We start from the raw sequence: 27,950 nt of genomic DNA on the forward strand, positions 1-27,950 counted from the left end.
TGAATGTAATGACAGGACCATGGCCAGACCCTCATGTTTTTCAATGCCACATCATGTCACTGGGAGGGGCAGGAAAAGGGACAGGTGTCTTCCTCACATGGATCACAGGGAACATGGACCACTGGGGCTCTTCCCAATGTGGGACCTCCAATGGAGGACCGAATTTGGAGCAGTGAACGAAGCTCCTCCTGAAACTGGGGCATTTGCAGGGCTTCACTTACCCAAGACTCTCTTTGTGTCTGGTCAAGTTACAGCTGAAAGTGAAGCTCTTCCCACACTGGGGACACTCGTAGGGCCTCTCCCCAGTGTGGATGCACCGCTGGTGCCTGATGAGGTGGTATTTCCGCTTGAAGCCCTTCCCACAATCAGGGCAGCAGAATGGCCTCTCATCTGAGTGAATTCGCTGGTGCTGTAGGAGATCGGAGCGGGTCTGAAACCTCTTCTGACACTGGGGACACTCGTAGGGCCTCTCCCCATTGTGGATGCACCGCTGGTGCCTGATGAGGTGGTATTTCCGCTTGAAGCCCTTCCCACAATCAGGGCAGCAGAATGGCCTCTCATCTGAGTGAATTCGCTGGTGCTGGAGGAGATCGGAGCGGGTCTGAAACCTCTTCTGACACTGGGGACACTCGTAGGGCCTCTCCCCAGTGTGGATGCTTAGGTGTTTCACAAAGGTGGATCTGCAGCTGAAGCCCTTCCCACATTCCCCGTACTCGTAGGGCCTCTCCTCAGTGTGGATGCGCTGGTGCCTGATGACGAGGGATTTCTGCATGAAGCCCTTCCCACAGTCAGGGCAGCAGAAGGCCCTCTCCTCTGAGTGAATGCGCTGGTGCTTGAGGAGATGGGAACTTCTCCGAAACCTCTTCTGACACTGGGGACACTCGTAGGGCCGCTCCCCACTGTGGATGCGTTGGTGGATGATGAGGGCAGAGCTGCAGCTGAAGCCCTTCCCACACTCCCCACACTCGTAGGGCCATTCCCCAGTGTGGATCATCTGGTGGCGGATCAGGGTGCTGCTCTGCCTGAAGCTCTTCCCACACTCCAAGCACTTGTGGGGCTTCTCCCCATTGTGAAGCTGCTCATGGGCCACCAGCTCTGAGCTCTGGCTGAAGCTCTGTCCACCTTCCTTGCTCAGGGTGGGTCTTTCCTCCTCAGAGCACCCTGGGCTGGGTTTGGAGCCCCTCCTCCTGTGGGATCTCTGGGGCTTTTCCTCTATGTTGGAAGTCAGCAGTGTGGAGCCACTCAAAATGTCTTCTTCCACGAGGTTTTGCTGTGGGGATTTTTCCTCCCCGGTCTCCATCCTCAGCTTCTTCCCTGGGGGAGGAAGGACAAGGAGAGGATGGGATTTGCCTCCGTGCCACAGGGAAGGGGAAGGAGATCCCCCCAGTGCATCCCCGGCAGGACGGGGTTGGCAGCAGGGTTGTCCTGCAGCCGGGGGGTGTGCTGGGCTGGGAGATGGAGCAGGAGAGAGGGGGAAAGGGGCACTGACTTCCTCCTCACCTGCCTGCGTGTCCCAGGGCTCCTTCGTCTTCCTCACAGCCTCCTCCTCCATCCAATCAAGACTTGGGAATGGGAAATCCCGTTTCAGGGACCAAACAAAGGGGGCACTCATTGTCTTTTGTACTGGTTTGAAGGCAAACCTGGGGAGAGTCTAAGCCAGAATTACAATTGAAAAAGAAAATGAAGATCAAGGCAATGATACAGAAACACTGCCTTAAACTGACAGAGTCAGGATATAACCTGACACCCTGTCGCTGCTCAGGGTGGTGGCAGCAGTCCCATCAAAGGGTGGCTGCAGTCCTGTGGGAGTGATGAACGTGATTCTGTCCAAGCAGTGATCCTGTAGAAGGGTCTGGTCTTCCTCTGGAGGTCCAGTGGTGGTTCTGGAGCTCTTGTCCTCTGGGAATCCAGTAGGCAAGCTGCTCCTGGTGTTGCAAGGCTCAGCTTATATCCAGGTAGGAATGCTTGGATCCTCCCCCTGGGCGGAGCATCCCACAATGGGATGATGGAATTTTATCAGTCCTGCAGTGACACTCAATGGCCCATTCACAGCAGATATCTCCCCTGGAGGGCATGGGCATTATGAGGGCTGAGTCATGGAAGAGATCAAGAACACTGCCCCACCTGTTTATAGCAGTTGATGAAGATGGGGATTGAAAACATGCATTGGGTTCCATCTTACACTGCAACCTGAAACAGTGGGGGAATCCTTGCTCAGGGGGTGAACACCACCCCCCTTACCCAAACTGGCTCAGGTGTAAAACCCCCACCCCGGGAAGGCCACACACACAGGGGACAATGTCACACTTGCCCTGCCCCAGGGGAGGTCTCTGTCCCTGTCACTCCATGGCTGTCCCCCCTTTTCTCTTTCACAGGCCGGGGGCTTTGCCAAATCTAAGAATAATTTTTTTCTTTGTTCCTGTAACCTTTGTGAAATCTACACAGAGCTTTCCCTTCCTTTTCATAATCTTTTCATAAAACAGGTATCACAATGTATTGGGCCAAATTTCCACTTTTCTTTTATCAGAATGTGCCAGCAGCTGAGCTAGGGCTGTGCAGGACCAATGGATTTTGGAATTGCCACAGAATTGCTTCTACTGTCAGTTTATTAAATTTTGGGATTTGTTTGCCTTTTCACCACAAGTGACTTGTGGGAAGAGCAAATTCATGGCATTTTCTGTAGGATTAAGTTTGATTTTTGTAAAGAAACAACTTTACTTTGTCCGGTGCCCAGGGGATGCTCAAGGGGTCTCTGTGCCTCTCACACTGGGGGATGCTTGGGAATGGCTTGGGAGGGTTCTCCCTGTCCCTGTGACCCCAGGCCATTCCCCAGGGGTGTCCCTGTCCCTGTGTCCCCAGGCCATTCCCCAGGGGTGTCCCTGTCCCTGTCACCCCAGGCCATTCCCCAGGGGTGTCCCTGTCTCTGTCACCCCAGGCCATTCCCCAGGGGTCTCCATCATTCTCACCCAGGGAATGCCTGGGGGTCTCCCTCCCTCTCACCCCTGTGCCAGGGGGTGCTTGGGGCAGTCTCTGTCCCTCTCAGCCCAGGGGATGCTCGGGGCTCTCTGTCCCCTCGCCCTGGGGGATGCTCGGGGGGTCTCCATCCCTCTGGCCTCAGGCAATGCCTGTGCAGGGCTGGGCACCAGGGGCTCTGTGTCCCTCTCACTGCTAAGGCTGCTTGGGGCTGGGGGGGCTCTGCCACCTTCTCACCCCTGGGGAGGCCGGGGGGGTCTGTGTCCCTCTCAGCCCTGCTGTGACCCCACCCAAACATCATCGGGGCCACAGGGACAGAGACACCCCCAAAGCCCCAGAAGGGCTGAACCTGGGATTTGGTTTGGGGCCGAGGATTTAGGAAGGGTCTGGAATTGGGTCTGGGCTTGGAGTTGGGGCTGAGATTTGGATTAGAGCTGGGATTGGGGTTAAGGCTAGACATGGGATTGGCTTTAGGGCTGGGGTTGGTATTGGGTCTGGGGCTAGATGAGTGTGGCACTGGGATGGGATTAAATACAGAACTGTGAATGTGGAGAGAGATTGAGACCAGGATCAGGGTCAGGTTTGGGACTGAGCTCACCCATAGCAGGACAGGGGGGATGTCACTGTGAGAAGGTTTGGGGAAAATACTGATTTGGGGAAAAACAAGGTGTGAATGCCTTGGGTTGGGGATTCCTCCCACACAAGTCCATCACTAGAAGTCATCTGATGTCCATAAAAACCTTCAAAAATCAAGAGTGAATAAAAAAAAGCCACCACGAGTGTCCCATTTCCAGTCTCATCCCTCTGGTGTTCTCGTGGTCTCCTGTGTCCAGGCTGTTGGGGATCCCATGGGTCCTGGGGATCCCCCTTCTCCAGGGTCCTTCTTAGGGATGCAGGCCGATTTTGGAGTCTCAGGGTCACCCTCTCCAGCCTCCCCTCAATCCAGCCACTTGGGGTTCCCCCTTCTTTCCACCGCCCTGTCCTGGTTTAGGGCAAATTTGGTTGAAAACCCCCAAAAGGAGTTTCCTCTAGAATGCAGATTCAGCAGCCCCACCCTCAGCCAGTTCGGGAAAATATTTCCTTGGAGAAAAGTGGAAAAAAAGCGCTTTATTTACCAGGCAAAGCATTCAACAGCACAAAAATTGAACAATATTAAGCAATAAAACCTCCTGCTGCTTCAAAATAGATGACAAACTCCACAAGTCCCTCCTTGGGCTGTAGCTCAGTGCACTCAGTCTCTTATCAGTCTTTTATCAGTCTCTTATCAGTCCCTCCAGTGCTGGAAATGCCATGGCCCGCGCCCAGCCAAGTGGGCCCGGCCAAGTGGGCCACAGGTGGGAGCTGCCAGTGGTGTTCTGGGTGTTCAGTCCAGAGCAGGTTTTAAACAGCTCCAAAGAAAAAGAACAACCACAGCCCAGGGAACTTCTCTGCCTCAGAGAGCTAAAAACTAACTAAAAGCAAAGGAGAGTTCTGTCCCGCCTTCTGTCCATCCAGGAGCCGAAATGTGGAGGAGTGAGTGCAGTGTCTGAAAACAAACTGCAACTTCTTCCTCCTCCCCTTGGCTCTCAGAACCAGCCTTAAAGGTGCAGAACTCATTTCTGGGCTAAAGAGACCAATGGGGTACGAGCATCATGAAGTCACCCCAGGACACGCCCCTGTGAGGGTCAGGGGGTCCCGTCCCCACCTCATCTCCGGGCTGCTGGGGGTGCCCCAGCTCCGGTATCGCCCCTTCCCCTCTCCCCACCCCGGGGGTCCCCCGTTCCACAGCCCCGGCTCTCACGGGGATCCCCAAAACCAATGTCCCGCCCCGTCGGTACCGGGCCATCCCCACGTGGACCCCCCGGGACCCTCCTGAGGGGCGATCGCGGCTCCTCTGGCCCCAAAAAAGCTCCTCTTAGGGAGCCCGGAGATATCCGGGGCTCGAGTCCAGGATCTGCCGGCTCCGAACACTCTCTAAAAAAATCCTCCCGGACGCCCCTGGCTGGAGTTATTTGGGATTTTAGCTACTTGAGCTGGGCTTTTTGTAGGACTTGCAGCAGCCTTGTGTTCCTCACCTTTGAGTAAATGAACTTTATCAGTCACGCGGATATCATTTGCTCCCTCTCCTCCTGTGATTTTAAGAAACTTTTGAAAGAAGGACAACAAAATATTTTCTTTTTCACTGGCCACCCACAACAGCCATTTTCCTCATCATTTCTCCCGTAAGTTCCCCAGGAGGAAGGAGGGACTGTGTCCAAGTTTCCAAGAGTTCTTCCAGAGAGAGCCACAACCTCCTCAGAGGAGGGAACCATGCTGTTGTCAAAGGCACTTGGGGTCAGACAACAGTGCCCTGAACTCACTGTGCAAAAATAATGTCGCAGTCTCGTTACGCGAATTGTAAGAGAGATGCATCTGCCCCAATTAAGGTGCTAACGAGACCAAATGCCAGGTGGATTTTATTGAACAGTAAATGTGAGCGAGAGAGAGAGATGGAAAGAAAGAGAAAAGGGGGGACAGCAAAGGAGTGACAGGGACAGAGAGCTCCCCTGGAGTGGGCCAAGTGTGACATTGTCCCCTGTGGGTGTGGCCTTCCCGGGGTGGGGGTTTTACACGTGAGCCAGTTTGGGTAAGGGGGGTGGTGTTCACCCCCTGAGCAGGGATTCCCCCACTGTTTCAGGCTGCAATGTAAGATGGAACCCAATGCATGTTTTCAATCCCCATCTTCATCAACTGCTAGAAACAGGTGGGACAGTGTTCTTGATGTCTTCCATGACTCAGACCTGATAACGCCCTCCAGGGGAGATATCTGCTGTGAATGGGCCATTGAGTGTCACTGCAGGACTGATAAAATTCCATCATCCCATTGTGGGATGCTCCGCCCAGGGGGAGGATCCAAGCATTCCTACCTGGATATAAGCTCAGGCTTTCAACACCAGGAGCAGCTTGCCTACTGGATTCCCAGAGGACAAGAGCTCCAGAACCACCCCTGGACCTTCAGAGGAAGACCAGACCCTTCTACAGGATCACTGCTTGGACAGAACCACGTTCATCACTCCCACAGGACTGCAGCCACCATTTAATGGGACTGCTGCCACCACCCTGAGCAACAGGGTGTCAGGTTATATCCTGACTCTGTCAGTTTAAGGCAGTGTTTTTGTATCATTACCTTGATCTAAATTTTCTTATTAAATTGTAATTCTGATTTAGACTCTCCCCCCTGCTTTGCCTTCAAACCACTTCAAAAGACAATGTGTGAAACCTTTGTTTGGTCCCTGAAACAGAATGGGAGAATGCCATTCCTGAAGCCTGGCCTGTGGAAACCGAGCATCCCAGCTGGTGGCAGCCCTGGTGGCCATGGCAGCAGCCTTGGGAGCGGGTCCCTGGCTGGGGCTGTGGGAACCTCTTCCCTCTGGTGCCCAGGGACAGGAGTGGAGGGAGCGGCTGCAGCTGAGTCGGGGCAGGCTCAGGTTGGATGTCAGGAAAAGGTTTTTGCCCAGAGGCTGCTGGGGCCCTGGCCAGGCTCCCCAGGGAAGGCTCCCAGCTCCAGGGCTCTCTGAGCTGCAGCAGAGTTTGGCCAGTGCTGCCAGGCCCAGGCTGGCATTGTTGGGGTGTCCTGTGCAGGGCCAGCAGTTGGACTGGAGGATCCTGATGGGTCCCTCCCAGCTCAGCCAATTCTGTGCTTCTGGGATCCCATCAGCCTGGGGATGAGGCTGCCAATGGTTGCCACGGCAACGGGCTCTGGCTGCAGGCCTGAGCTGGTGTCCATGGCAACCACCCCTGGGATGGGGTCTCCATGGAGCTGCCAAGGGACTGACCATAGCAACAGGGGGCTGGGGATGGTCGCCATGGAAAAAGACCACAGCAACAGGGGGCTGGGTGGTGGTTGCCATGGAAACAGACCATAACAACAGGCTCCTGGTGATGGTTGCCTGCAAAGGATCAGATTTATAACAGGCCCTCAGAGGGGCTCCATGGGATCTTTTCAAGAGTCTCCAGGCTGTTCCAGAGCTGGAATGTCACATACAGAGACAGGGGCTCCATGGAGACCTCCCAGGGCTTTCTGGGGATGGTAAAGAGCCATGTGGTCAGAGGCAGTCACAACCATTCCATAGTGACATCCCAGGAGTCCCCAGGCTACCAAAGAGCTGGGATGGCCCAGACACTCACAGGGGTTCCTGTCATGGGCACAGTGGGAGCTTCAGGCAAAAGCTTTTTTTCTTTATTGGAGAAACTCCTTCTGAGTCATGAGGTGGAGAAATGACACCCAACAGCCACCATGGATCCTCAAACTCCTGCAGGGCCCCTAGACTCTTAAAAACCTTCTAAGAGTGGAGACTGGGAGCGGCTGGATCCAATCCCAGTCCTAGAATTTTGCAAAGGTGTAAAAGATTGAACAGGTGGAATTCAAATTTAGCACAATTTGTCTCACAAGATTAACGATGGAATACCAGATAAATTAGTATAAATACAGCTCTGATTGCGTCTGATCATGATCGGACAGAAAGATCTTAAGCAGAGTTATTTACTCCACAGTTCAGGAGCTATAACAATTATTAGAATATTGTGCTCTAGGAAGCAACAGGGCGCCTTGCTGTAGTCATTGGAGCCCATTGCAGGCAGAGCCTCCTGCTCCAGCAGGAACTGCCTTTCCTGTGCCATCAGCAGGGCAGGTCCCGCTGCAGGAAAAGCCCCAGGCCAGCCCCAGCACAGGGAAGGCCTCAGGCACAAGGGCAGAGTGCCGTGCTGGGAGCTGTGCCAGGGAGAGCCTGAGGCACCAAAGGCACCTTGGCAGCAGCAGCTGCTTGCAGGCCATGGCCAGAAGCCTCCCTTGGCAGCCCGGCCTGGTGGCCACCACTGCAGAGCTGCTGCCTCAGGGCTCATTCCTGGCTGGCCTCTGAAAAGCCACTTCTGCTCCAGGAGCCTGACTGGGAAGCCACTGGCCCCAGCACCTTGGGGACAAGATATTAATGACAAAACTCTTCATGCCAGCAGAGCCAAGGCAGGGGCAGAGGAAAGGGCAGAGCCAGGCCCAGGGGAGAGGGCAGCCATGGTGATGGCTGTCAGGTCACTGCCCCTACAGCAGCCTGGCTGCCCTCAGCAGACATTCTGGCCAGAAGCATTGTGAGGGCACCCAGCACAGCAGAGAACCCACACGACAGGAATTCTGCCACTGGGGAGGGCAGGGGGTTTCACTGGGTCAGGTTGGACCAAGCTCCTGATCCTGGATAATTCCTGGGATGGGGAATCCAATTCTCTAGAAAAACAGTTGCAGTTTCATGCCACTTTCATAATTGCAAAATATTTCCTGTTCTAACAAATGTAAATCTTCCCTCATTTAGCTTAGAGATATTGACCCTTGTTTTGTCACTGCAAGATTTGGGAGAAAATTACTTTGATCTCTGTTTTTCCATTTTCACAGACCTTGGAGAGGAGAAAAAATCTCCCAAGATGGGGTTTTGAGGCCTCATCATAAAACCGGCAGGGAGAGTCTGCAGGCTCTGGGGTCAGTGGGGTGGAGACTGAGGACAGAACAGGGGTAGCCTGGGAGGGATGGAAGGGTGGTTTCAGAGAGGCTGGAGCTTTTCTACCTAGTGGGAATGAGCCTGAAAAAGACATATTAGCACCAAGGGCAGCTGGGGAGGCCCAGAGTGGACACCAGGAGAAAGGAATTTCACTCCAGGGCAGGGCTGTGGTGCAGCATGTCCCCCAGCAGGAGCCTGGAGCAGCCCAAGGCTTTGTGTGGGCAGGCAGAGGCAGGCAGGAGGCAGAGCTGTCAGCAAAGGAAGGGGCCAGCCAGGTGGGGCAGCCTGCAGAGACAGAGGCGCAGGTTTGCTTAGCACCAGAGACACCTTTGCCTTGCTTGTCCCCACCTGCCATCACTGCCACCAGTGTTCTGCTCTACCTGGAACCTGGGGACACTTTCTCAGTCCTGTCCCTCAGAAGGATCTATTTAAAGTATGAGAAACTTCAGTGTTTCACCCTCTTTTTGAGTCCCTGAGAAGTTCTTTGAGCCCACTCTGAGGGACTGAGTCTGATGCAAAAGCACCAAAGCCCCAGAAGGTCATTACAGTCCTTGTGCTGTGTCTGTGCTGCTGAGCTGGGCCAGGCTCCTGGCCCAGAGGCAGCTCCTGGCAAGGGCAGCAGAGCTGCAGAGAGACAGCTCTGGCCAGGAGCAGCTCCTGGGCACAGCCCAGGAGGGCTGGGGCACTGCCAGGGCCCCTCTGGGACACCAGCAGGGCACAGACAGAGCTCCCAGGGGCTCAGCACTGCCAGGGGCTGTGGCATGTCCCAGAGGGGGCTGTGTCACAGCAGCTCCTCTGTGGCTGTGTCATGGAGACACAGAGCAACTGGGATGTCAGCAAGGGGCTGTGTGACAGCACAGAGTGGGCTGTGTGAGGTCACAGATTGGGCTGTGACATCACAGAGTTTGTTGTGTAAGGTCATTAAATAGCTACAGCATCACAGAGGGTATTCTGTGACATCACAGAGAAGGCTGTGAGGTCAAAGTGATTGCTGTGACATTACAGAGTGTCAGTATGACATCACAAAGAGGGTTTTGTGGCATCACTGAGGGCGTTGCGACATCACACAGCTGTCTGTGACATCATAGTGTGAGGCCATAGAGCAGATCTTGCCATCATAGAGGGTGGCTCTGGGACATCATAGAGCTGGCTGTGACATCACAGAACAAACTGTGACATCGCAGTGTGACTCTTTGACATCAGAGTCTTCTGTGACATCACAGAGCAGCTGTGTAACATCACAGCTGACTGTGTGATGTAATAGGAGGCAATGTGTCATCACAGAGATGGCTGTGTGACATCACAGGGGCTGTGTGAGGTCATTGAGGAGGTCACTCTGCCCCAGCCCCCCTCACAGTTCCCCCCAGAGCAGTCCAACCCTGCTCGTGCACAGCGGGGTCCCCTCTCCCCCTGGGTCCCCCCGCCCCCGGCCCCGCAGCCTCCCCCAGAGGATGTTCCACGAGATCGACCCCAGAGCCTGACACGGGGACGGGGGGCCAGGGCCCTGGGGGTGGCACAGGGGGACAGGGACCCCCCGGCAGCGTCCCCGTGTCCCCCAGGGCCAGAGCCTGGGCCAGGGCTCCTTCACCCTGGTACCAATGAGGCCTTGAGAGCGCTGAAAAAATCCTCAGCAAGGGAGCAGCAAAAACCAGATTGAATATTAAGGGACAGAAGCACAAAGTTCCTTGGCAAGAGTCACTCTGCTCCTGACTGGACACTTCAGGCACACCAGGGAAACAAAGGAACAACAAAACCAAACCAAATCCAGGCAACCAAACCAGAAATGAACTGAGGACTGTCCCTGTGTGTGTGTGTGTGTGTGTGTGTGACACAAGGACAGTGAGAGCAAGGATGAAAGGAATACAGCCCAAAAGCTGAACAGAGCTCAGACTTAAAAGGACTTAACTTATACCTTAAACGTAACTGATACCTTCAATTTCAAAATTTAGCAAAGGACAGCATTTAGCAGGATTTAATCTAACTTATAACCTATGACTTTGCAATTTAACAGATGATTAACATTTAACAGTATTTAACTCATCTTATAACTTATATTAAACATAACAACTAAGGAAAACAACAAGCCTTAGCAGTGTTTAGACTTCACTGAAATCTTGTGATTTTACCTTACCTACAGGCAATGTAGGTAAGGTTAAGTCATCCTGGCCACACTTGGCACCAACAGCTTTCTTTGGCAGTGTGAGAACAGGGATGTTGTGCCACTGAGGGAACAAAAGCAGTTCCCAGGGCTGCTCCTACAGAAAGCAGGAGCTGGTTGGGCAGCAGCAGTGCCTGGAGCAGACAGTGTTTGTGATGAGCTGCAGAGGAGCTGAGCCCAGGGGCTGTTGGCCAAGGCCGAGCCCCAAGGAGCATTTCTCAGCTGGCAGGGCGGCCTGAGAAGGGGAGGGGGGAATGCAGCAGCACAGGGCCCATGGAACCAAGGGAGCATTGTGACACTGTGGGGCCCTGTGAGACCAAGGGACCACTGTGACACTGTGAGGCCTCATGGTCACAGTGAGGCCACTGTGACCCTGGGAGTCCCCACAGAACCAAGAGGACCATTGTGATACTGTGGGGCCTTGTGAAACCAAGAGGCCTTTATGACCCTGCAGGGCTGCATGGAACCAAAGGTCCAGGGTGACACAGAGGGGCCTCCTGTCGTCAATGGTCCATTGTGACACTGTGGAGCCAAAGGAGACCATTGTGACACAGCAAAACCCCAGGGTCCAAAGGTCCATTGTGACATTGCAGGGCTCATGGAACAGAGGAGTCCCGTGTCATTGTGGGACCTGGGGAACCATGGAGATCATTGTGACACTACAAGGTCTCATGGAATAAGTGGGACCATTGTGGCGCTGCAGGGCCTTCTGGAACTTGGGGCCCTTTGCAACACTGTAGAACTCAATCGAACCAAAGGTCTGTTGTGACACTGCTGGACCCCATGGAATTAAGGTACCACTGTGACATTATGGGGCACCATAAATCCAATGGAATATGGTCTGGCTGGTTTGGCCTCCCCGGGACCACCTGACTGGTCCAGCTTACCATGGCATGTTGAGGTTCTCTTCTCATCTGCTGCATAAACACTGGGGCTCTGCGCTTTCCTTCATATGGAAAAGAACTGTCCTTCTTGGCCAGGTGCCCATGGCCAAATTTGGGTTCCGCCTCCAAAATTGCCTGTTGTGACAGACTGAAGGAGATTGTTGGCTCAAACCAATAATTTCATGGCTGGGGGAGGAAGGGGCAGGTCCAGCCCTGCCCGCCCTGGAACCCCAGCCCTGCCCTGCCCTGGAACCCCAATCCCCTCAGAGCCTCTATCCCAGCCCAGCAGTGGCTGCCAGTCCCTGGCACAGCACAGGCAATGCTCCACAGCCACCTCTGCAGCCCCAGCCCAGCTCCTGAGGGACCAAATGAGCCCAAGCCCCACCTGGGGGAAGGGCCCAGGAAGACCAAGGGGTATTGAAGGCTGACCACAAGGCAAGCACACATCTTGACCCTGGATCCTCTTGGAATTTCCATCTGAACAGTGCTGGAATCCAGGAGTTGGTAGCTGTGTGTGTGCTTCTCTGTACCTTCTCTGTCTTTAGCTCTCTCTGTGTCTTCTTCTATTTGTGTCCTCGTGCAAATTTTGAGTAAATTAAAATTGAACAGGCTTAGAGTTCATGTAGTTGAAAGGGCCAAGGTAATGCTTTGAGAAGAGTTTTCTGCTGATTGAATGTGACATTAAAGCATTTAACAAAGTTTTTCTAATTTTCTAAATTTGCCAGTAATGGCTGTTTTGTTGTTTTGAGCTCTTGAGGATTTCCTCTCAGTATTTCTCCAGTGTGTACAGCTCAGGGTACAGAAACCAAGTAATTCCATTTAAATGTCTCCTTTAGAGTGTTGTTTGGGGAATGGGAGTCAGGGCTTGTGTGTCCTGCTTGGCCCAGCCCAGGCAGGGCTTTCCCAGCCACATTCCACACTCCATTGCCCAGCTGGAGCCGCTGGTGCCTCTGAGTTGTGCTGCCCCAGCCCCAGGGACGCTCTCCTTGTCTGCCCATTCCCCCACGGTCTCTGGGCAGGGATGGCCTCAGTGGGGGCTGCTGACATCCTCAGCAACTTGGAGGCTGCTGCTGAATTTCCCTGCTCCAGAGGCTTGTTCAGCCTTCAGCTCTTCGGTGCAGGAATTCAGTGTCCCAGGGCTCATTAACATTCAGAACATCTTAACAAGCCAAGCCTCTGGGAATCGTTTGAATTTAATTTTCAAATCATTTGTGGTTAATTCGACAGATTTCAGTAGTGTATTCAAACTGAATATGTTCTTTTTAAAAAGACAATAAGAAAACATTTTTAAGTCCTGTTTAACTTTTTTTTTCCTATGAATTCATTGATATGTGCAGTCTCCAATTGACATTGAACCCAAGTACCTCTTCATGCAGTTTGAATAGATATGAAAATCAAGACCCCTCATGGCTGACAATCAATCAGACTCTGTCCCTACCCCCACCCCACCATTTCCCCCATCCAAGCCCTGGCACTCAGAGCGGCCTTGTGCAAATCTGAGCTCCCTCCAGCCCAGGCTGCACCTGCAGCTTTCAGCTCCTTGGCTCCAACTCCCACCTGCTTTCCTTGCAGAAGGAGCTGCCCGAGACACAGAGGGATGTTCATTTCTTGTCAGCCAACAAAGCCAAGGGAAGGCACAGCTCCATCAATTGCCAAAGTCATCCTTCTCCCTGGCTCTGCCCTGCACCTGATCCCCACAGCCTGTCCTGTTTCCTTCATCCCTGCATTTCCAGGGACTTTCTGGCTATGGAGGGAGGTCCAAGTGCAGCCACTGGAGTGGGAACCACAACTCATCAGGTTTGTGTCCTTTGAGGGAGCAGGAACTGGTAAGAGTCAGAGGCAAAGAAAGTTTTCTCTTCATGGCCAGTATAAAAAATGTGAACATGATAAAATTTAAGAAACCTCAAAACTCTTCCCTCAGATCCTTTTAATATCATAGCAACATCTGACATGTTCACCACCCTCAAGGGATTTCCATACAGGAAAGATTTTAGACAGAGACATAAGAAGAGGTGATATAAGAGATAAAAATACAACTAAGATGCTGACTAAGGTGTTATTTTAACTTCTGAAAGATTGGGCAACTCCCTGAAGCTCAAAGCATGAAGCCAGTCAAGGGAGATGCATTGGAATCACCTGAGAAGAGCTGCAGGAGGAAGTCTGGGAGCAAAGGAAAGGACAAAGATCCAGCGGCTCTAAATGAAGAGATGTCCGTAGACACGGCCATTTAAACAGGACAGCTGAAAACACATGAAGGAAGAGGGTCATGAAATATTAGACTGAATGTTGGTGGCAAAGGTAGAGGAGAAGATCAGTTTTTCTTCTCCTGCCATCAGTAGAAGAATCCAGTAGATCCAGGAAATTCCTGTTCCTGGTGGGAAAATATTGCCATATCTCAAAGGTACTCAAGTGACCCACATAAAAAAGATTTGCTTGTATATTATGAAGCTAACAGGTATTAAAACCTGTGCCTTTTTCCAGGCAGACATCAGCTGTGTGCAAACGAACAGGCAGTGCCGCTTGTGCCCTGAGGTGCCCAGCTGGGAAAGGACCTCTCCCAGAGCACCTGAGGGAGAGCAGAGCACCTTGCAAGCTGCAGGTCCCTGACAGCCCTGCAGGGCTCCTGTGCCATCAAGATCTGCTCTGCTCCAGTCTGAAACAGGGCCCAGCATGGTGCCGGGATCATCAGAGAGCTGAGGTGTGTGCTGGAATTCAATGGCCTCCCCATCCCGCAGCAGCCCTGCATTTCCCTCCTGCAGCCTTGGTCTCCAGCCCAGCCATGGAGGCTCTTTGGGCTCTGGAGTGTTGCTGCAGCCCCCAAGGGCAGCTGAGCTCTGCCTTTGGCACAGTCAGGCCTGGCCAGCGCAGGCCATGCTCAGCAATTGCTTGTGTGTGCCTGGCCTTGCTGTCAGCCCCGGCAGCGGCTGCGTGGCCCCTTTGTGGCCCTGTGCTGGCCCAGCCATGGTGGCCCAGCCCCTGTGCAGGCCCAGCCCAGGCCAGGAGCATTGCGGCTGGGAACGGCCCCTGTGCTGTGGTGCCCACAGCAGCCTTGGGGCTCTGTGCCCCATGGCCTCCCTGCTGGGCAGCCTCTGCCAGCTCCTGCAGAGCCCGTGGCACCTGTGGGGCTGCACAGACAGCCCTGCCCCGGGCTCTGCCCGCCTCTGGGCCAGCAGAGAGGCAGCCAGGGCTGGCCATGACCGGGAACAGGCCCTGAGCCCTGCAGGAGGATGGAGCTGGGCCACAGCCAAACTCAGGCCAGGCCAAAGCTGGGCTCAGCAGCCAGGGCTGCCAACACATGGGCACAGAGCCTGGCGCTGACAAATGTCCTGGGCCCCCTCCCTGCTCTGTCCCTGCCACCAAGGGCACAGAGCAGCCTCCTCTCTAGGCCACTTGCCTGTTTGCAATGCCTTGCACAGGCGCTGGCCCTGCCCCACAAGGCCTGGCCTGAGTCCTGCCCCTGCACGCTCAGCCAGGCTCAGATGGACACTGATGGTTTCTGGGCCAGGCTCTCAGAGCCCGGCCCAGCTCCCTGCAAGCTCTGCCAGCTGCCCTGAGCTCTGGGCAGCACCAAGGGCCTCTCTGAGCCCAGCCCAGCCCAGCCGGCTCTGGCCCCACAGCTCTGCTCAGGCCAGGCTGCTCTGGGCACTGGCCCCACGGCCTCAGCCCCTGCCAAGGGCACAGCAGCAGCTGCAGCTGCCACAGGACTCAGCCCCAGCCATGGGGGAAGGTGCTTGGCCAAGGCCAAAGGAGGCTCCCTGGCTGCCCTGCTCCCCTCGGCCTGAGGTGCTGAGAGCTCTGCAACCCCTGCTGCCATTCCATCTGCCCAGGGTAGCACAAGAGCCCCGGCCTTGGGGCCCTCAAGAGCTGCTCCTGCTCCAGGCCCAGGGCCCATGCCAAAGCTGGGACAGCAGCCACAAAGCTGTGCCCATTTCTGTTCATTTCTGCTCCCATGGGGATGGATCCTCTGCCACTTGGAGGTTGCTGATGAATTTTATTGCTCCAGAGGCCTCTTCTTTCATGAGCTCTTCACTTCAGGAATTCAGTTACAAAGGCTCCTAAACATTTGTTCAAAATACCTGAGCCAGAAAAACCTCAGGGAATAATCTATGTTTTCAATTCTGCTGTGATTAATTAGACAGATTTCAGAGGAGTATTTTTAGTGAATCTGCTATATTAAAAAAAAAAGCCAGGAGAATTGTTATTTCCTCTTTGGTTTTCTTTTCCTATTAATAGAGTGATATCAGCAATGTCCAACGGATACTGACCCTCAGCACCTTCTAATGTAGTCTGAATAGATATGAAAATCAAGACTCTTCATGGCTGACAATTAAAAACACTTTTTTCCCAACACCTCCCCACCATGTCCCTCATCCAACCCCTGGCACTCCTATGGATCAGGAATGGTGTGGCCAGCAGGACCAGGGCAGTGATTCTTCCCCTGTGCTCAGCACTGCTTGGGCAGCACCTCAAGTGCTCTGTCCAGTTCAGGGAACCCAGTTTAGGAAGGACATGGAGGGGCTGGGGCGTGTCCAGAGAAGGGCAACAAGGCTGGGGAGGGCTCTGGAGCACAAGTCCTGTGAGGAGTGCCTGAGGGAGCTGGGGTTATTTATCCTGGAGAAGAGGAGGCACAGAGGAGACCTCATCTCTCTCTACAACTCCCTGACAGGAGGGTGCAGCCAGGTGGGGGTCGGGCTCTTTTCCCAGGGAACAGTGACAGGACAAGAGGACACAGACTTCAGCTGAACCAGGGGACATTTAGCCTGGACATTAGGAAATATTCGTCACACAGAGGATGATGGGGCAATGGCATGGGCTGCCCAGGGAGGTGGGTGAGTCGCCATCCCTGGAGGTGTTTAAGGAAAGACTGGATGTGGCACTCAGTGCCATGGTCTGGGGGACAAGGTGGTGTTGGGATCCAGGTTGGACTTGATGCTCTCCAAGTCCATTTGCAGCCTGGTTGATTCTCTGATGATTGTGACCCTGCAGGGCTCTGGGGAAGCAAGGGGCCATTGTGACACTGCAGGGCCTGGTGGCACTAAGAGGACCATGGTGACACTGTGTACGACATGGCAGCACAGAGCCAAGGGGCCATGGTGACACTGTGGGGCTGAATGGAAGCAAGGAGTCCATGGTGACAGTCTGGGTCCTGGTGGCACCACAGAGGCCACTGTGACCCTGCAGGGCCTTGTGGAACCAAGGGGCCATTGTGCCACTGTGGAACCAAGGAGACCCTGGGAGAGCCTGGGGACAATGGAATCAAGGGGCCATTGCTCCATTGCAAGGACTCTGGGAACTGAGAGAACAATTGTGACACTGTGGTGTCCAATGGAACCAAGGGTCCCTGGTGACACTGCAGGATCTTGTGTCACCAGGGCTCCATTGTGACACTGCAGCACTAAGGAATTCATTGTCGCACTCTGAGGCCTCATGGAGCCAAGAGGCCACTGTGACCCTGCAGGGCCTTGTGGAACCATGCAGAGCATTGTGACAGAGCAGGACCTGGTGTCATGATGGGGCCATTGTGACACTGCAGGGCCCCATGGAACCAAGGGGCCAGGGCTGCTCCTCAGGGACTCCTGGAATGAAGGAAACATGTTTGACACTGTGGTGGCCCTTGGGACCAAGAGGCCATTGTGACACTGTGGAACCAAGGAGAGCATGGCTGCACTGCCAGACCTCATGGAAGCAAGGATCCATTGTGACACTGCAGGGCCTTGGTGGACCATGGCACCATTGTGACACTGCAGGGCCCAAGGATCCAAGGGACTTTGTGACACCAGGGGGTCCCATGGAACCAAAGGGACATTGTGGCACTAGGAGGCCTCATGGAATCATGGAGACCATTGTGACACTCAGGGCCCTCAAGGAATCACGGTCACACAAAGTTGCTGGAAGTGTTGATCTGCTGGAGGGTAGGAGGTCTCTGCACAGGGCCCTGGACAGGCTGGATCCAGGGCCCAAATCCAACAAGGTGAGGTTTAACAAGTCCCACTGCCGGGTCGGGCACTTTGGCCACAACAACCCCTGCAGCACTACAGGCTGGGGACAGAGTGGTTGGAGAGCAGCCAGGCAGAAAGGGCCATGCAGGGACTGATGGACAGCAGGCTGGACATGAGGCAGCAGTGTGCCCAGGTGGCCAAGAAGACCAACGGCTCCTGGCCTGGATCAGGAATGGTGTGGCCAGCAGGAGCAGGGCAGCGATTCTTCCCCTGAGCTCAGCACTGGTTGGGCAGCACCTCGAGTACTTTGTCCAGTTCTTGGCCCCAAATTTAGGAAGGACATGGAGGGGCTGGAGCGTGTCCAGAGAAGGGCAATAAGGGTGGGGAGGGGTCTGGAGCACAAGTCCTGTGAGGAGTGGCTGAGGGAGCTGGGGTTGTTTATCCTGGAGAAGAGGAGGCTCAGGGGACACAAGGCAGTGTAAGGGCACAGGTTGGACTTGATGATCTCCAAGGTCTTTTCCAGCCTTGCTGATTCTGGGATTCTCTGAAACCACCCTTGGAGCAGTTGAAGGATGAGCCCTGGGCCTCCTCTTCAGCAGCTCCAGCAGCCCAGGTCCCTCAGCTTCTCCTGGCAGCCCCAAAGCCCATCCTGTCAGTCCTGCAGAGCCTCTGCAGCTCCTCCTCATTGCCCAGAACAGGGAGCCCCAGAGGCAGACACAGCAGCCCAGATGTGCCCCCCTGGCCTGGGGTGCCTCTGGCAAGGGGGCAGCACCAGGCACTGCAGGAGCCTGAAGACAATTCCTGCAGCACTTGTAGAATGATCCTGCTGCCCAAGGGACGTTCCCATGGGGCCAAGTCAGGAACTGCAATGGGGAGTGGGGCCAGAGAGGAAAGGGCAAACAGGGATGGGCTGTTTGCAGGGGAGGGAACAGGGCTGGGCAATAGGAAGAAATTTGTACCAGAAGAGTAAAGAAAGCAAAGGTGAAGCAAAGGAAATGCTTGAGGCAGTTTGGGGGTGGCTTCCAGGCAGCCCTGGCTCTGAGCAACAGCGTCTGCAGTGGCACAGGAAACTCCCAGCTGATGGGAACAAACTTTCTGGCTGACTGCAGAGGCCAGGACAAAGCTGAGTGGTTTCCCTGGTGTCCCCCAGCCCTTGCTGGCCCCAGGGGCTGATGGCATTTGTGCTCCCTCAGGTTCATGTCCCCACAGCAACAGCATGGGGGTGCTGCCCCTGCTGTGTGCAATGCAAACAGGGGCTGCTGAGGCAGTGCTGCCGTGTCTGTGCCTGCAAGGATGGAGCACCTCTGTGAGCTGGGGGAGAGGCCAGGGCTGCAGAGGGGGGATGTTGTTGGCAGCTGCATGAGGATGCTCTGGGACGCTGCCCTGGGCTGTGCAGCGCACTGGGCATGGATCAGCCCCTGCTCTGCTGCTCCTTCCCGTCTGCCCCAGGGCCCTTGCAGAGCCCCAGCCATGCTGTTTGCCCCCAGCCTGCCCACGGCCAGCCTGGGGCTGCTCAAGGGGGTTTCTGTGCTGAGCATTGGCCTGGCCGTGTTCTTGAGAGAGCCTGGGCAAAGAGCCTGGAGCCCCCAGGGCCTGGCCTGAGGCGTCAGCGCTGCCCCAGCAGTGCCCATGGCCTGTCCCTGCTGCAGCCCCGGCACTGCCACCCCCAGGGCTGTGCCCGGCCCCGAGAGCACTCAGGCCCTGCAGCAACACCAGGGCCACCAGGACAGCGGGGCAGGGCCACGGCAGCAGCACTGGCAACACCAAGTGCTGCTGCTGCTGCTGCTGGGCACAGCTGCTGGGCCAGCACTGATCTGCCCCAGCTCTGCACACAGACATTGCTGCTGCAGCTCCAGAGAAGGCAACAAAAGGGCATCTCTGCAGAAAACACTGCTGGGATTTGCTTTAGTTCCTTTAAACCCACCAAGGGAATAGCTCATCATTGACACAGTCTGTGGCCATAGGGAAGGTGGAGAGAAAAAAAATACTAAGTAGCACAAAAAGTGACATATCTCTGTGGACAATATGAAAAAAATAAAACAAAGGAAAAGAACCTCCAAAATCAAACCAACGAGGAGTATCAAAGATGGCTTTTATTACAAGTGAGTTGCAGAAATTGGCCAGCAGTTTAATGTTTCTGAAACCAACCAGTCATCAGTCTCCACACTGCAGCCTTGAGCTCCTGGTTCCTCAGGCTGTAGATGAGGGGGTTCAGGACTGGAGGCACCACTGAGTACAGAACTGACAGGGCCAGATCCAGGGATGGGGAAGACAGGGAGGGGGGCTTCAGGTAGATAAATGTGCCAGTGCTGAGGAACAGGGAGAGCACGGCCAGGTGAGGGAGGCAGGTGGAAAAGGCTTTGTGCCGTCCCTGCTCAGAGGGGATCCTCAGCACAACCCTGAAGATCTGCACATATGAGAAAACAATAAACACAAAACATCCAGAAGACAAACACACACTAAGAGCAATGAGCCCAAGTTCCTTGAGGTTGGACTGTGAGCAGGAGAGCTTGAGGATCTGTGGGATTTCACAGAAGAACTGGCCCAGGGCATTGCCATGGCACAGGGGCAGAGAAAATGTATTGCCTGTATGCATGAGAGCATTGAGAAAGGCACTGGCCCAGGCAGCTGCTGCCATGTGGGCACAAGCTCTGCTGCCCAGGAGGGTCCCATAGTGCAGGGGTTTGCAGATGGACACGTAGCGGTCGTAGCACATGATAGTCAAGAGGGAAAACTCTGTTCCAAGGAAGAAGAAAACCAGAAAGACCTGTGCAACACATCCAGTGTAGGAGATGTCCCTGGTGTCCCAGAGGGAATTGTGCATGGCTTTGGGCACAGTGGTGCAGATGGAGCCCAGGTCAGCGAGGGCCAGGTTGAGCAGGAAGAAGAACCTGGGCGTGTGCAGTTGGTGGCTGCAGGCTACAGCGCTGATGATGAGGCCGTTGCCCAGGAGGGCAGCCAGGGAGATGCCCAGCAAGAGGCAGAAGTGCAGGAGCTGCAGCTGCCGCGTGTCTGCCAATGCCAGCAGGAGGAAGTGCCTGATGGAGCTGCTGTTGGACATTTGCTGGGGCTGCACATGGGGATCTGTAAGAAAAGTAATCATGGAATAGTTGGGTGTGGAGAGGACTTGAAATCTCCCAGCACAGCCGGGGGGCACTTTCCCCCCACTGCCTGCCCAGGCCTGTGCTGCCTGGAGCTGTCCCTGCCAGCAGCTGCTTCCCTGTGCCCAGGGCTGGGCCCTGCCAGTGCTGCCAGAGCCCAGCCCAGCCCTGGGGGCTCAGCTCTGCCCTGCAGAGCCCTCCCAGCTCAGGCACTGCCCAGGGGCAGCTCTGGCTCTAGAGGTTTTTATGGCAACATCAGAGCAACCCTGAGGAGGCTGGAAAAGCAACACTGATGCTGTCTCTAAGGGCTGATTTCTGTCACTGCTGAATTTATTCAGATCTAAGAGATTTTTTTTTTATTTTTCTCAGCCTGAACTGAGAGATGAATATCTATTGTCCATTTCCCATCCCAGCAACCCAGAGCAGTAGATTAAAAAAGAAGATTTTCCCTTTCATGCAGTCCCTGCCTTGCTGTGCTCCCTTTATAATCTACTTGGAAATGTTCTGCGGGTAAATGCCATGCTGGGAGCAGCCCTGAACAATGCTGCATCCTCCCCACACAAGGAGAACACTCCCAAGCCTCACCAGCTGTCTCCTGCCACCCAGATCTTGTCCCCCGGCGCTGGGAGAAGCTGCCAGGGCTGGCTGAGAGCTCTCCCTGGCAGGCAGCAGAGTCCCTGCCCCAGCACAGCGCCATGGGCTGCAGGACCCTGCTCTGCAGGACAGCCCTGGGCACCCCTGGCTGCTCTGCACACGAGACAATCAGAGAATGTACTCACAGGCTCTGCAGGCATTGGCATGTTCCAGCTGCAGGAGATGGCTCCAGGAGCTGCAGCTGCATTGTCCTGCAGCCAGAGGTTCCTGTGCCAAGGGCTGGCAGTGATTGTGCCCCAGGCATTTAGCCCCTTCCCAGCCCTGAGTGATTGAAGCTCTCTGTGCCTCTGTGCTGTGCCCGGGCTGGCTGCAGGCAGTGCCCCAGCCCTGCTGGGCTGGCAGAAGAGCTGCTCATCAGGAGAAATGTGCTTTTGAAGCTCTTCTTGGTGACCAGGAGCTGCCTCTGAGCCAGGAGCCCAGCCCAGCTCAGCAGCACAGACACAGCACAAGGACTTTAATCAGCCTCTGGGGCTTTGTGCTCAGGTCCTGAACATCAGTCCCTGAGAGGCAGCTGAAGGAACCTCTCCAGAACTCCAAGGCAGAATCCAACTCCAAAGTTTCTTGGACTTTTAATGCGTCCCAGAGAGGGACACGACTGAGCAAGTGTCCCCAGGCCCCAGGCAGAGCAGAGAACTGCAGGCAGTGATGACAGGCGGGGACAGAGAGAAGCCAAGTCTTGGTGCCCTGGGGCACAGCAGGGTCTGTGCCACCATGGCCTGGGAGGAGACACCTTGTCCTGAGGCCCTGGGGCCTCCTGGCACAGCCCCAGCCAGGCTGGGCACTGTCAGCCCCTTGTGCTGCCCTCAGCATCCCCCCCCTAGCCCACATCCCAGTGGCCTCAAGGATCTGCTGGAAGGAGTCCCTGGGGAGCCTTGCTCAGCAATGGCCCTGGGGGCTCCTTCATGCTCCCTGCAGGGACTGCAGCTTTTTCAAAGCACTTTGGGCTTGGCTTTTGCCTTGGAGTCTCTGAGAGGTTTGTGCAATCATGGCCTCCAATTATCTGCTGTAATTAGTCCCTGGAGAGGCTTTGTCAGTAAGGAGACTCAGTGGGATCATTAATGCTTCAAGGTAATAAATTATTTTAAGGTACTTGGTGTTTCATTTTTGATACAGACTCTGTGAGAAGTTTGTGCAATCATGGCCCCAATCATTTGCTTAATGAGTCCCTGGAGAGCTTTGTACTGACACTCAGTGGGGCTCATTAATGCCTTGAGATACTCAAGGTTTTCTAGGTACTTTGGATTTTCCTTTCCACACTGAGTGTCCAAGAGGTTTTTGTGCCATCCTGGCCACCAATTCTCTCCTCCAAGGAGTCCATGAGGAGCCTGTTGTGGGGGATGGACCTCAGCGTGTTGGAGATGGACCTCAGTGAGACCTATTATTGCTCTGAGACACTTTGGAGTGTTCTTCTGACTTTGACTCCTGGAAAGGTTTGTGCAATCTCCTCTCAGGCCCTGAGGTTCCAGGCTCAGCTCCAAATGCACCACAGGGCTCATTAGGATCAAGCAAGTCCTGACAAACCATGGCTCTGCCTTGATTTCCCTCTGCTCTAGTCCAGATCATCAGGAAGGTTTCTAGTAGTTTTGGTGCACCAATATGAGATTTCTCAGCCATTGCATCAGTGTTGTGGGTTCACTGTTGGCTAATTACCAGTGCAGTCATTAGAATACACTTACTCATTTCCTGCTGTGTGGTAGGATTAGGAGAAAGGCAAAGTAGGCTCAAAACTTTAGAAGGTTATAAAGAAAAGTTTATTAATAGTAACTAAAAGAAACAGTAGTAAGAACCTGAACAAAACTTACCTCTACAAACAACCTTTTCTTACTTAGTGAAAATTTAAAGGGGCCACACTTAAATTTGCAGTCAGTTTGCCACGTCTAGAATGGTCTTTCTTCAGTTCCCTTAGGGAGAGGAGTCTCTCTTTCATGCTATGGAGACTTCTCCATAAGAAAACAGTTCTCTCATGGCTCTCAATTTCCACGAACAGCAGCCACTTAGAAAATCTGCAATAGTGAAGTCACTCCAATTTTTTCACAGCTTTTCCCACAGCTTTGTTTATGGGCAATGTCAACTTATGTAGTATTAGTTTAAAGATGAGCTGTTGAAGAGCAGAGGTTCTCTTCTGAAATCTGTTTCTGAAATCATCTTCATCTCTGGGAACAGAGGTCTTCTCTCCCTGAGGGCACAGGGTCTCATCACTCTGCTTTCTTTCAATGTTCAAACTTCTCATGGGATCACAGCTACCTCAACATTTGCTTACTTTAGCACTGAGACCTTTGCTGAACAAGTCATCTCCCATACTTTTCAATGGATTATAGGGAAAAAGAGAGTCTGATGTATCAATTCCATCCTTCTCCATAGCTTTACAAGAGGATTTCTGCCCCAAGATCAAGGCATCTCCTCATCCCTTCCATCTGGGACTCAACTTCCTCTTCACTGACCTTGGTGTCTTCATGTTGCTCCTCTGTGTGCCTGCTCTTTGTCCTTTTCTCTCACTGGAGGGAGGCTGGAAGCACTGAAAGAGTTCATATCTCACCGGGCCTGCAGATGGTTCCGTGCCCCCGGCCGGGCTCGGTTCTTGTGGCCGGAGCTGTTTTACGATGGAGGTTTCTGCAGCAGCTGCGCTGGGGCTGTGTCAGGATGGGCCGCGCTGGGGCAGGGCCAAGATCTCAGCAGCCAGGCCAGAGCACAGCAGCAGCGCGGCCGGGGGCCGATGGCTTCTCCTACCCCTGCCCGGGGCTTGCGGCTGAAGCCCAAGGGTGGCAGAATCTTGGCCGAGCCGGCGCGGCCCGGGGCTGCTCCTGGGGCCCGGCGGATCCTGGCTGGGCCCGGGCTGGCGGCGGGGCAGGGCTCAGCAGGGCCCAGATGTTCCCAACTGCAGCCATGGCCCGGCCCGGCCTCGGCCCTGCGGCCTCCCCTGCCCTGCCCGGCAGCCGATGGGGCCTGGCGGGGTCCCTGGGAAGGGGCCCGGCCCCATGGCAGGAGCCGCCCGGCCCGGCCTGGCTGAGACGGGGCCGGGTCAGCCTTGTTACCTCTGTGCCAGCCAGAAGGGAAAGAGACCCTCCCAGGCTTTCCCATCTTTAACATGTGTCTTCACAGAGGCGTGTTCAGTTTCCTTAGTGGTTTAACAGATTGTCAATTCTCAAAGCTAATTACTGATTGTTTTTTTGTCAAACACAGATGAAACTGCTAGAAGCTTCTCTTAGAACATCACTTCCGTGATGCAAAACCACCACAACAGCACAGAGCACAGAGCTCCTTTGTCCATATGTAGTGCTCATGTGCCCGAGGTTTCAAAATACCTCCCTGGGAGATCTCTGGGCCCTCTCCAAGGTGTTTTCAAATGAAAACATTCAGCTCAGTGTCTAAGAAAATCACCAGAGGACAGGCCCCATCTGACCTGTCTGTCCTGGCTACTTTTGCCTGGGATCAGTCCTTGGATAAACAGAATTGAGAGGCCAAATTCTAATTTTGGCCATGGTCCCTGGACATGAAAGCCAGTTCTTTTCCATAGGAAGGAAGGAACAGAGCCCCAGTGTTTCAGGGGCAGATGAGAAATGGCCACCAGAGGCCAAGGCCAGCCAGAGCAAGCAGGATTTTGTTCTGAGTGATATCCTTGCATATAGGAATTATTTTAGGGAGAGTTCCAATTTTGGCAATGGGCATCTGAAAAGGGGGATGGTTCCTTTCCATAGCAAGAAAAGCACAGAGCCCCAGTTTTCCAGGAGCTGATGAGAGGCAGCCCTTGACATCACAACATCAGCCAGACCTCTCAGGTGGCCCCAGGGAGGCCAAGCCAGCCAGGCCTGTTCCATGTTCCCTCGGTTCCATGGGGCCCCAGAGTGTTCCAATGGTCCCTTCCTTCCCTGAGCCCCTGAGGTGCCATAATGCCCCCTTGGTGACACTAGGCCCTGAAGGGTCCCAATGGTCTCCATGGTTCCATCAGGCCCCACAGAGCCATAATGGTCTCTGGGTTCCATGAAGCCCCGCTGTGTCACCATGGCCCCTTGGTTCCATGGGCTCCAGTGGTGCCACAATGATCCCCTTGGTTCCATGAGGTCCCCACAGTGTCCCAGTGATCTCCATGGGAAGGGAAGAACCCAGCCCCAGTGTTGCAGGGGCAGCCACCAGAGGCCAAGGCCAGCCAGACTTGATGGTACTGGCAGATTGTGCCTGGGAGCAACCCTTGGATATACAGAATTTTAGAGGTGGAATCCCAATTTCAGACATCGACACCTGGAGGATGAGGATGGTTGTTTTCCATTGGAAAGAAACCAAGGAACACAGATTCAACAGTGACATTTGGGGATCTATGGGGAGTATTGGGGATCGTTTCTGCACCTCGTGACCAAACAGGAGCTTCTCTAATAAACTTAGCCTGAATCTCCCACTGTGCCCATGACAGGAGCCCCTGTGAGTGTCTGGGACACTCGGCTCTTTGGCAGCCTGGGGACTCCTGGGATGTCACCATGGAATGGCTGTGACTGCCTCTGACCACAGGGTTCTTTACCATCCCAGAAACGCCTGGGAGGTGTCCATGGAGCCCCTGTCTCTGCCTGCGACATTCCAGCTCTGGAAGAGCCTGGAGACTCTTGGAAAATCCCCATGGAACCCTTCTGAGGGCTTGTGACAAATCTGATCCTTAGCAGGCAACCATCCCCAGCCCCCTGTTGCTATGGTCAGTTTCCATGGCAACCATCACCAGGCCCTGTTGCTGTGGTAAGTTTCCATGGCAACCAGCACCAGCCCCTTTTGCTATGCTCAGTCCCTTGGCAGCTCCATGGAGACCCCATGCCAGGGGTGGTTGCCACGGACACCAGCTCAGGCCTGCAGCCAGAGCCCATTGCCATGGCAACCATTGGCAGCCCCATCCCCAGGCTGATGGGATCCCAGAAGCACAGAATTGGCTGAGCTGGGAGGGACCCATCAGGATCCTCCAGTCCAACTGCTGGCCCTGCTCAGGACACCCCAACAATGCCAGCCTGGGCCTGGCAGCGCTGGCCAAACTCTGCTGCAGCTCAGAGAGCCCTGGAGCTGGGACCCTTCCCTGGGGAGCCTGGCCAGGGCCCCAGCAGCCTCTGGGCAAAAACCTTTTCCTGACATCCAACCTGAGCCTGCCCTGACTCAGCTGCAGCCGCTCCCTCCACTCCTGTCCCTGGGCACCAGAGGGAAGAGGTTCCCACAGCCCCAGCCAGGGACCCGCTCCCAAGGCTGCTGCCATGGCCACCAGGGCTGCCACCAGCTGGGATGCTCGGTTTCCACGGGCCAGGCTTCAGGAATGGGATTCCCCAATTTCCTGCTCCCGCTAAAACCGCGCTGCCCTCGCTGCCCTCCCGCCTCCATGGAAAGCACAAAAGGTAAAGATCCCGGGCTGGGATAAGAACAATTTATTTGGAACAGCAACGGGATAAGGAACAAACAGAACAAAAACAATATGGAAAACAGAATGGATAAATAAAACTGTTTACAGGGAAAATTAAAACACAACTCACTGGGTCTGCCTGGCCACAATTTCTCCTGTCTGGAAAGGACACGCTTCTCCTCAGGGAGAGAGAGAGAGAAAGAAAGACACAGTCCCTTTCCTGCCCCTGGCAATGTTCTGAGGTGGGAGTGAATGTAATGACAGGGCCATGGCCAGACCCTCATGTTCCTCCATCCCACATCATATCACTGGGAGGGGCAGGAAAAGGGACAGGTGTCTTCCTCACATGGATCACAGGGAACATGGACCACTGGGGCTCTTCCCAATGTGGGACCTCCAATGGAAGACCGAATTTGGAGCAGTGAATGCAGCTCCTCCTGAAACTGGGGCATTTGCAGGGCTTCACTTACCCAAGACTCTGTTTGTGTCTGGTCAAGTTACAGCTGAAAGTGAAGCTCTTCCCACACTGGGGACACTCGTAGGGCCTCTCCCCAGTGTGGATGCACCGCTGGTGCCTGATGAGGTGGTATTTCCGCTTGAAGCCCTTCCCACAATCAGGGCAGCAGAATGGCCTCTCATCTGAGTGAATTCGCTGGTGCTGGAGGAGATCGGAGCTGGTCTGAAACCTCTTCTGACACTGGGGACACTCATAGGGCCTCTCCCCAGTGTGGATGCTTAGGTGTTTCACAAAGGTGGATCTGCAGCTGAAGCCCTTCCCACATTCCCCGTACTCGTAGGGCCTCTCCCCAGTGTGGATGCGCCGCTGGTGCCTGATGAGGTGGGATTTCCGCTTGAAGTCCTTCCCACAGTCAGGGCAGCAGAATGGCCTCTCATCTGAGTGAATTCGCTGGTGCTTGAGGAGATGGGAGCTTCTCCGAAACCTCTTCTGACACTGAGGACACTCGTAGGGCCTCTCCCCACTGTGGATGCGTTGGATGATGAGGGCAGAGCTGAGGCTGAAGCCCTTCCCACACTCCCCACATTCGTAGGCCCATTCCCCAGTGAGGATCATCTGGTGGCGGATCAGGGTGCTGCTCTGCCTGAAGCTCTTCCCACACTCCAAGCACTTGTGGGGCTTCTCCCCATCATGAAGCTGCTCATGGACCACCAGCTCTGAGCTCTGGCTGAATCTCTGCCCACCTTCCTGGCTCAGGGTGGGTCTTTCCTCTTCAGAGCCCAGTGGGCTGGGTTTGGAGCCCCTCCTTCTGCAGGATCTCTGTGGTTTTTCTTCCCCATTGGATTTCTTTGCCATGGAGATGCTCAAAACTGCTTCTTCTATGAGGTTCTGCTGTGGGGATTTGTCCTCCCTGGTCTCCAT

The 27,950-nt window shown here is 54.6% G+C and overlaps 3 protein-coding genes across 3 annotated transcripts in view; 1 reads left to right on the top strand and 2 right to left on the bottom strand.

Annotated features, from left to right (window-relative positions):
• The window catches only part of LOC136569716 (zinc finger protein 345-like), a 183,217-nt gene that overhangs the window by 149,730 nt on the left and 5,537 nt on the right, over window positions 1-27,950 (top strand). The gene's annotated exons all lie outside the window — the stretch shown is intronic.
• On the bottom strand, window positions 218-27,950 carry LOC136569690 (zinc finger protein 252-like). Its single transcript, XM_066570054.1, has 3 exons — window positions 27,649-27,950; window positions 27,098-27,567; window positions 218-1,122 (listed from the first exon to the last, which is right to left on the bottom strand). The coding sequence occupies exons 1-3, from the start codon at window positions 27,948-27,950 to the stop codon at window positions 218-220; spliced, it is 1,677 nt and encodes a 558-aa protein (XP_066426151.1).
• Window positions 19,584-20,516, bottom strand: LOC136569731 (olfactory receptor 14C36-like). The gene has a single exon (XM_066570102.1). The coding sequence runs from the start codon at window positions 20,514-20,516 to the stop codon at window positions 19,584-19,586; it is 933 nt and encodes a 310-aa protein (XP_066426199.1).

This window comes from Molothrus aeneus, unplaced genomic scaffold (assembly GCF_037042795.1).
Source record: "Molothrus aeneus isolate 106 unplaced genomic scaffold, BPBGC_Maene_1.0 scaffold_19a, whole genome shotgun sequence".
NCBI lineage: Eukaryota > Metazoa > Chordata > Aves > Passeriformes > Icteridae > Molothrus > Molothrus aeneus.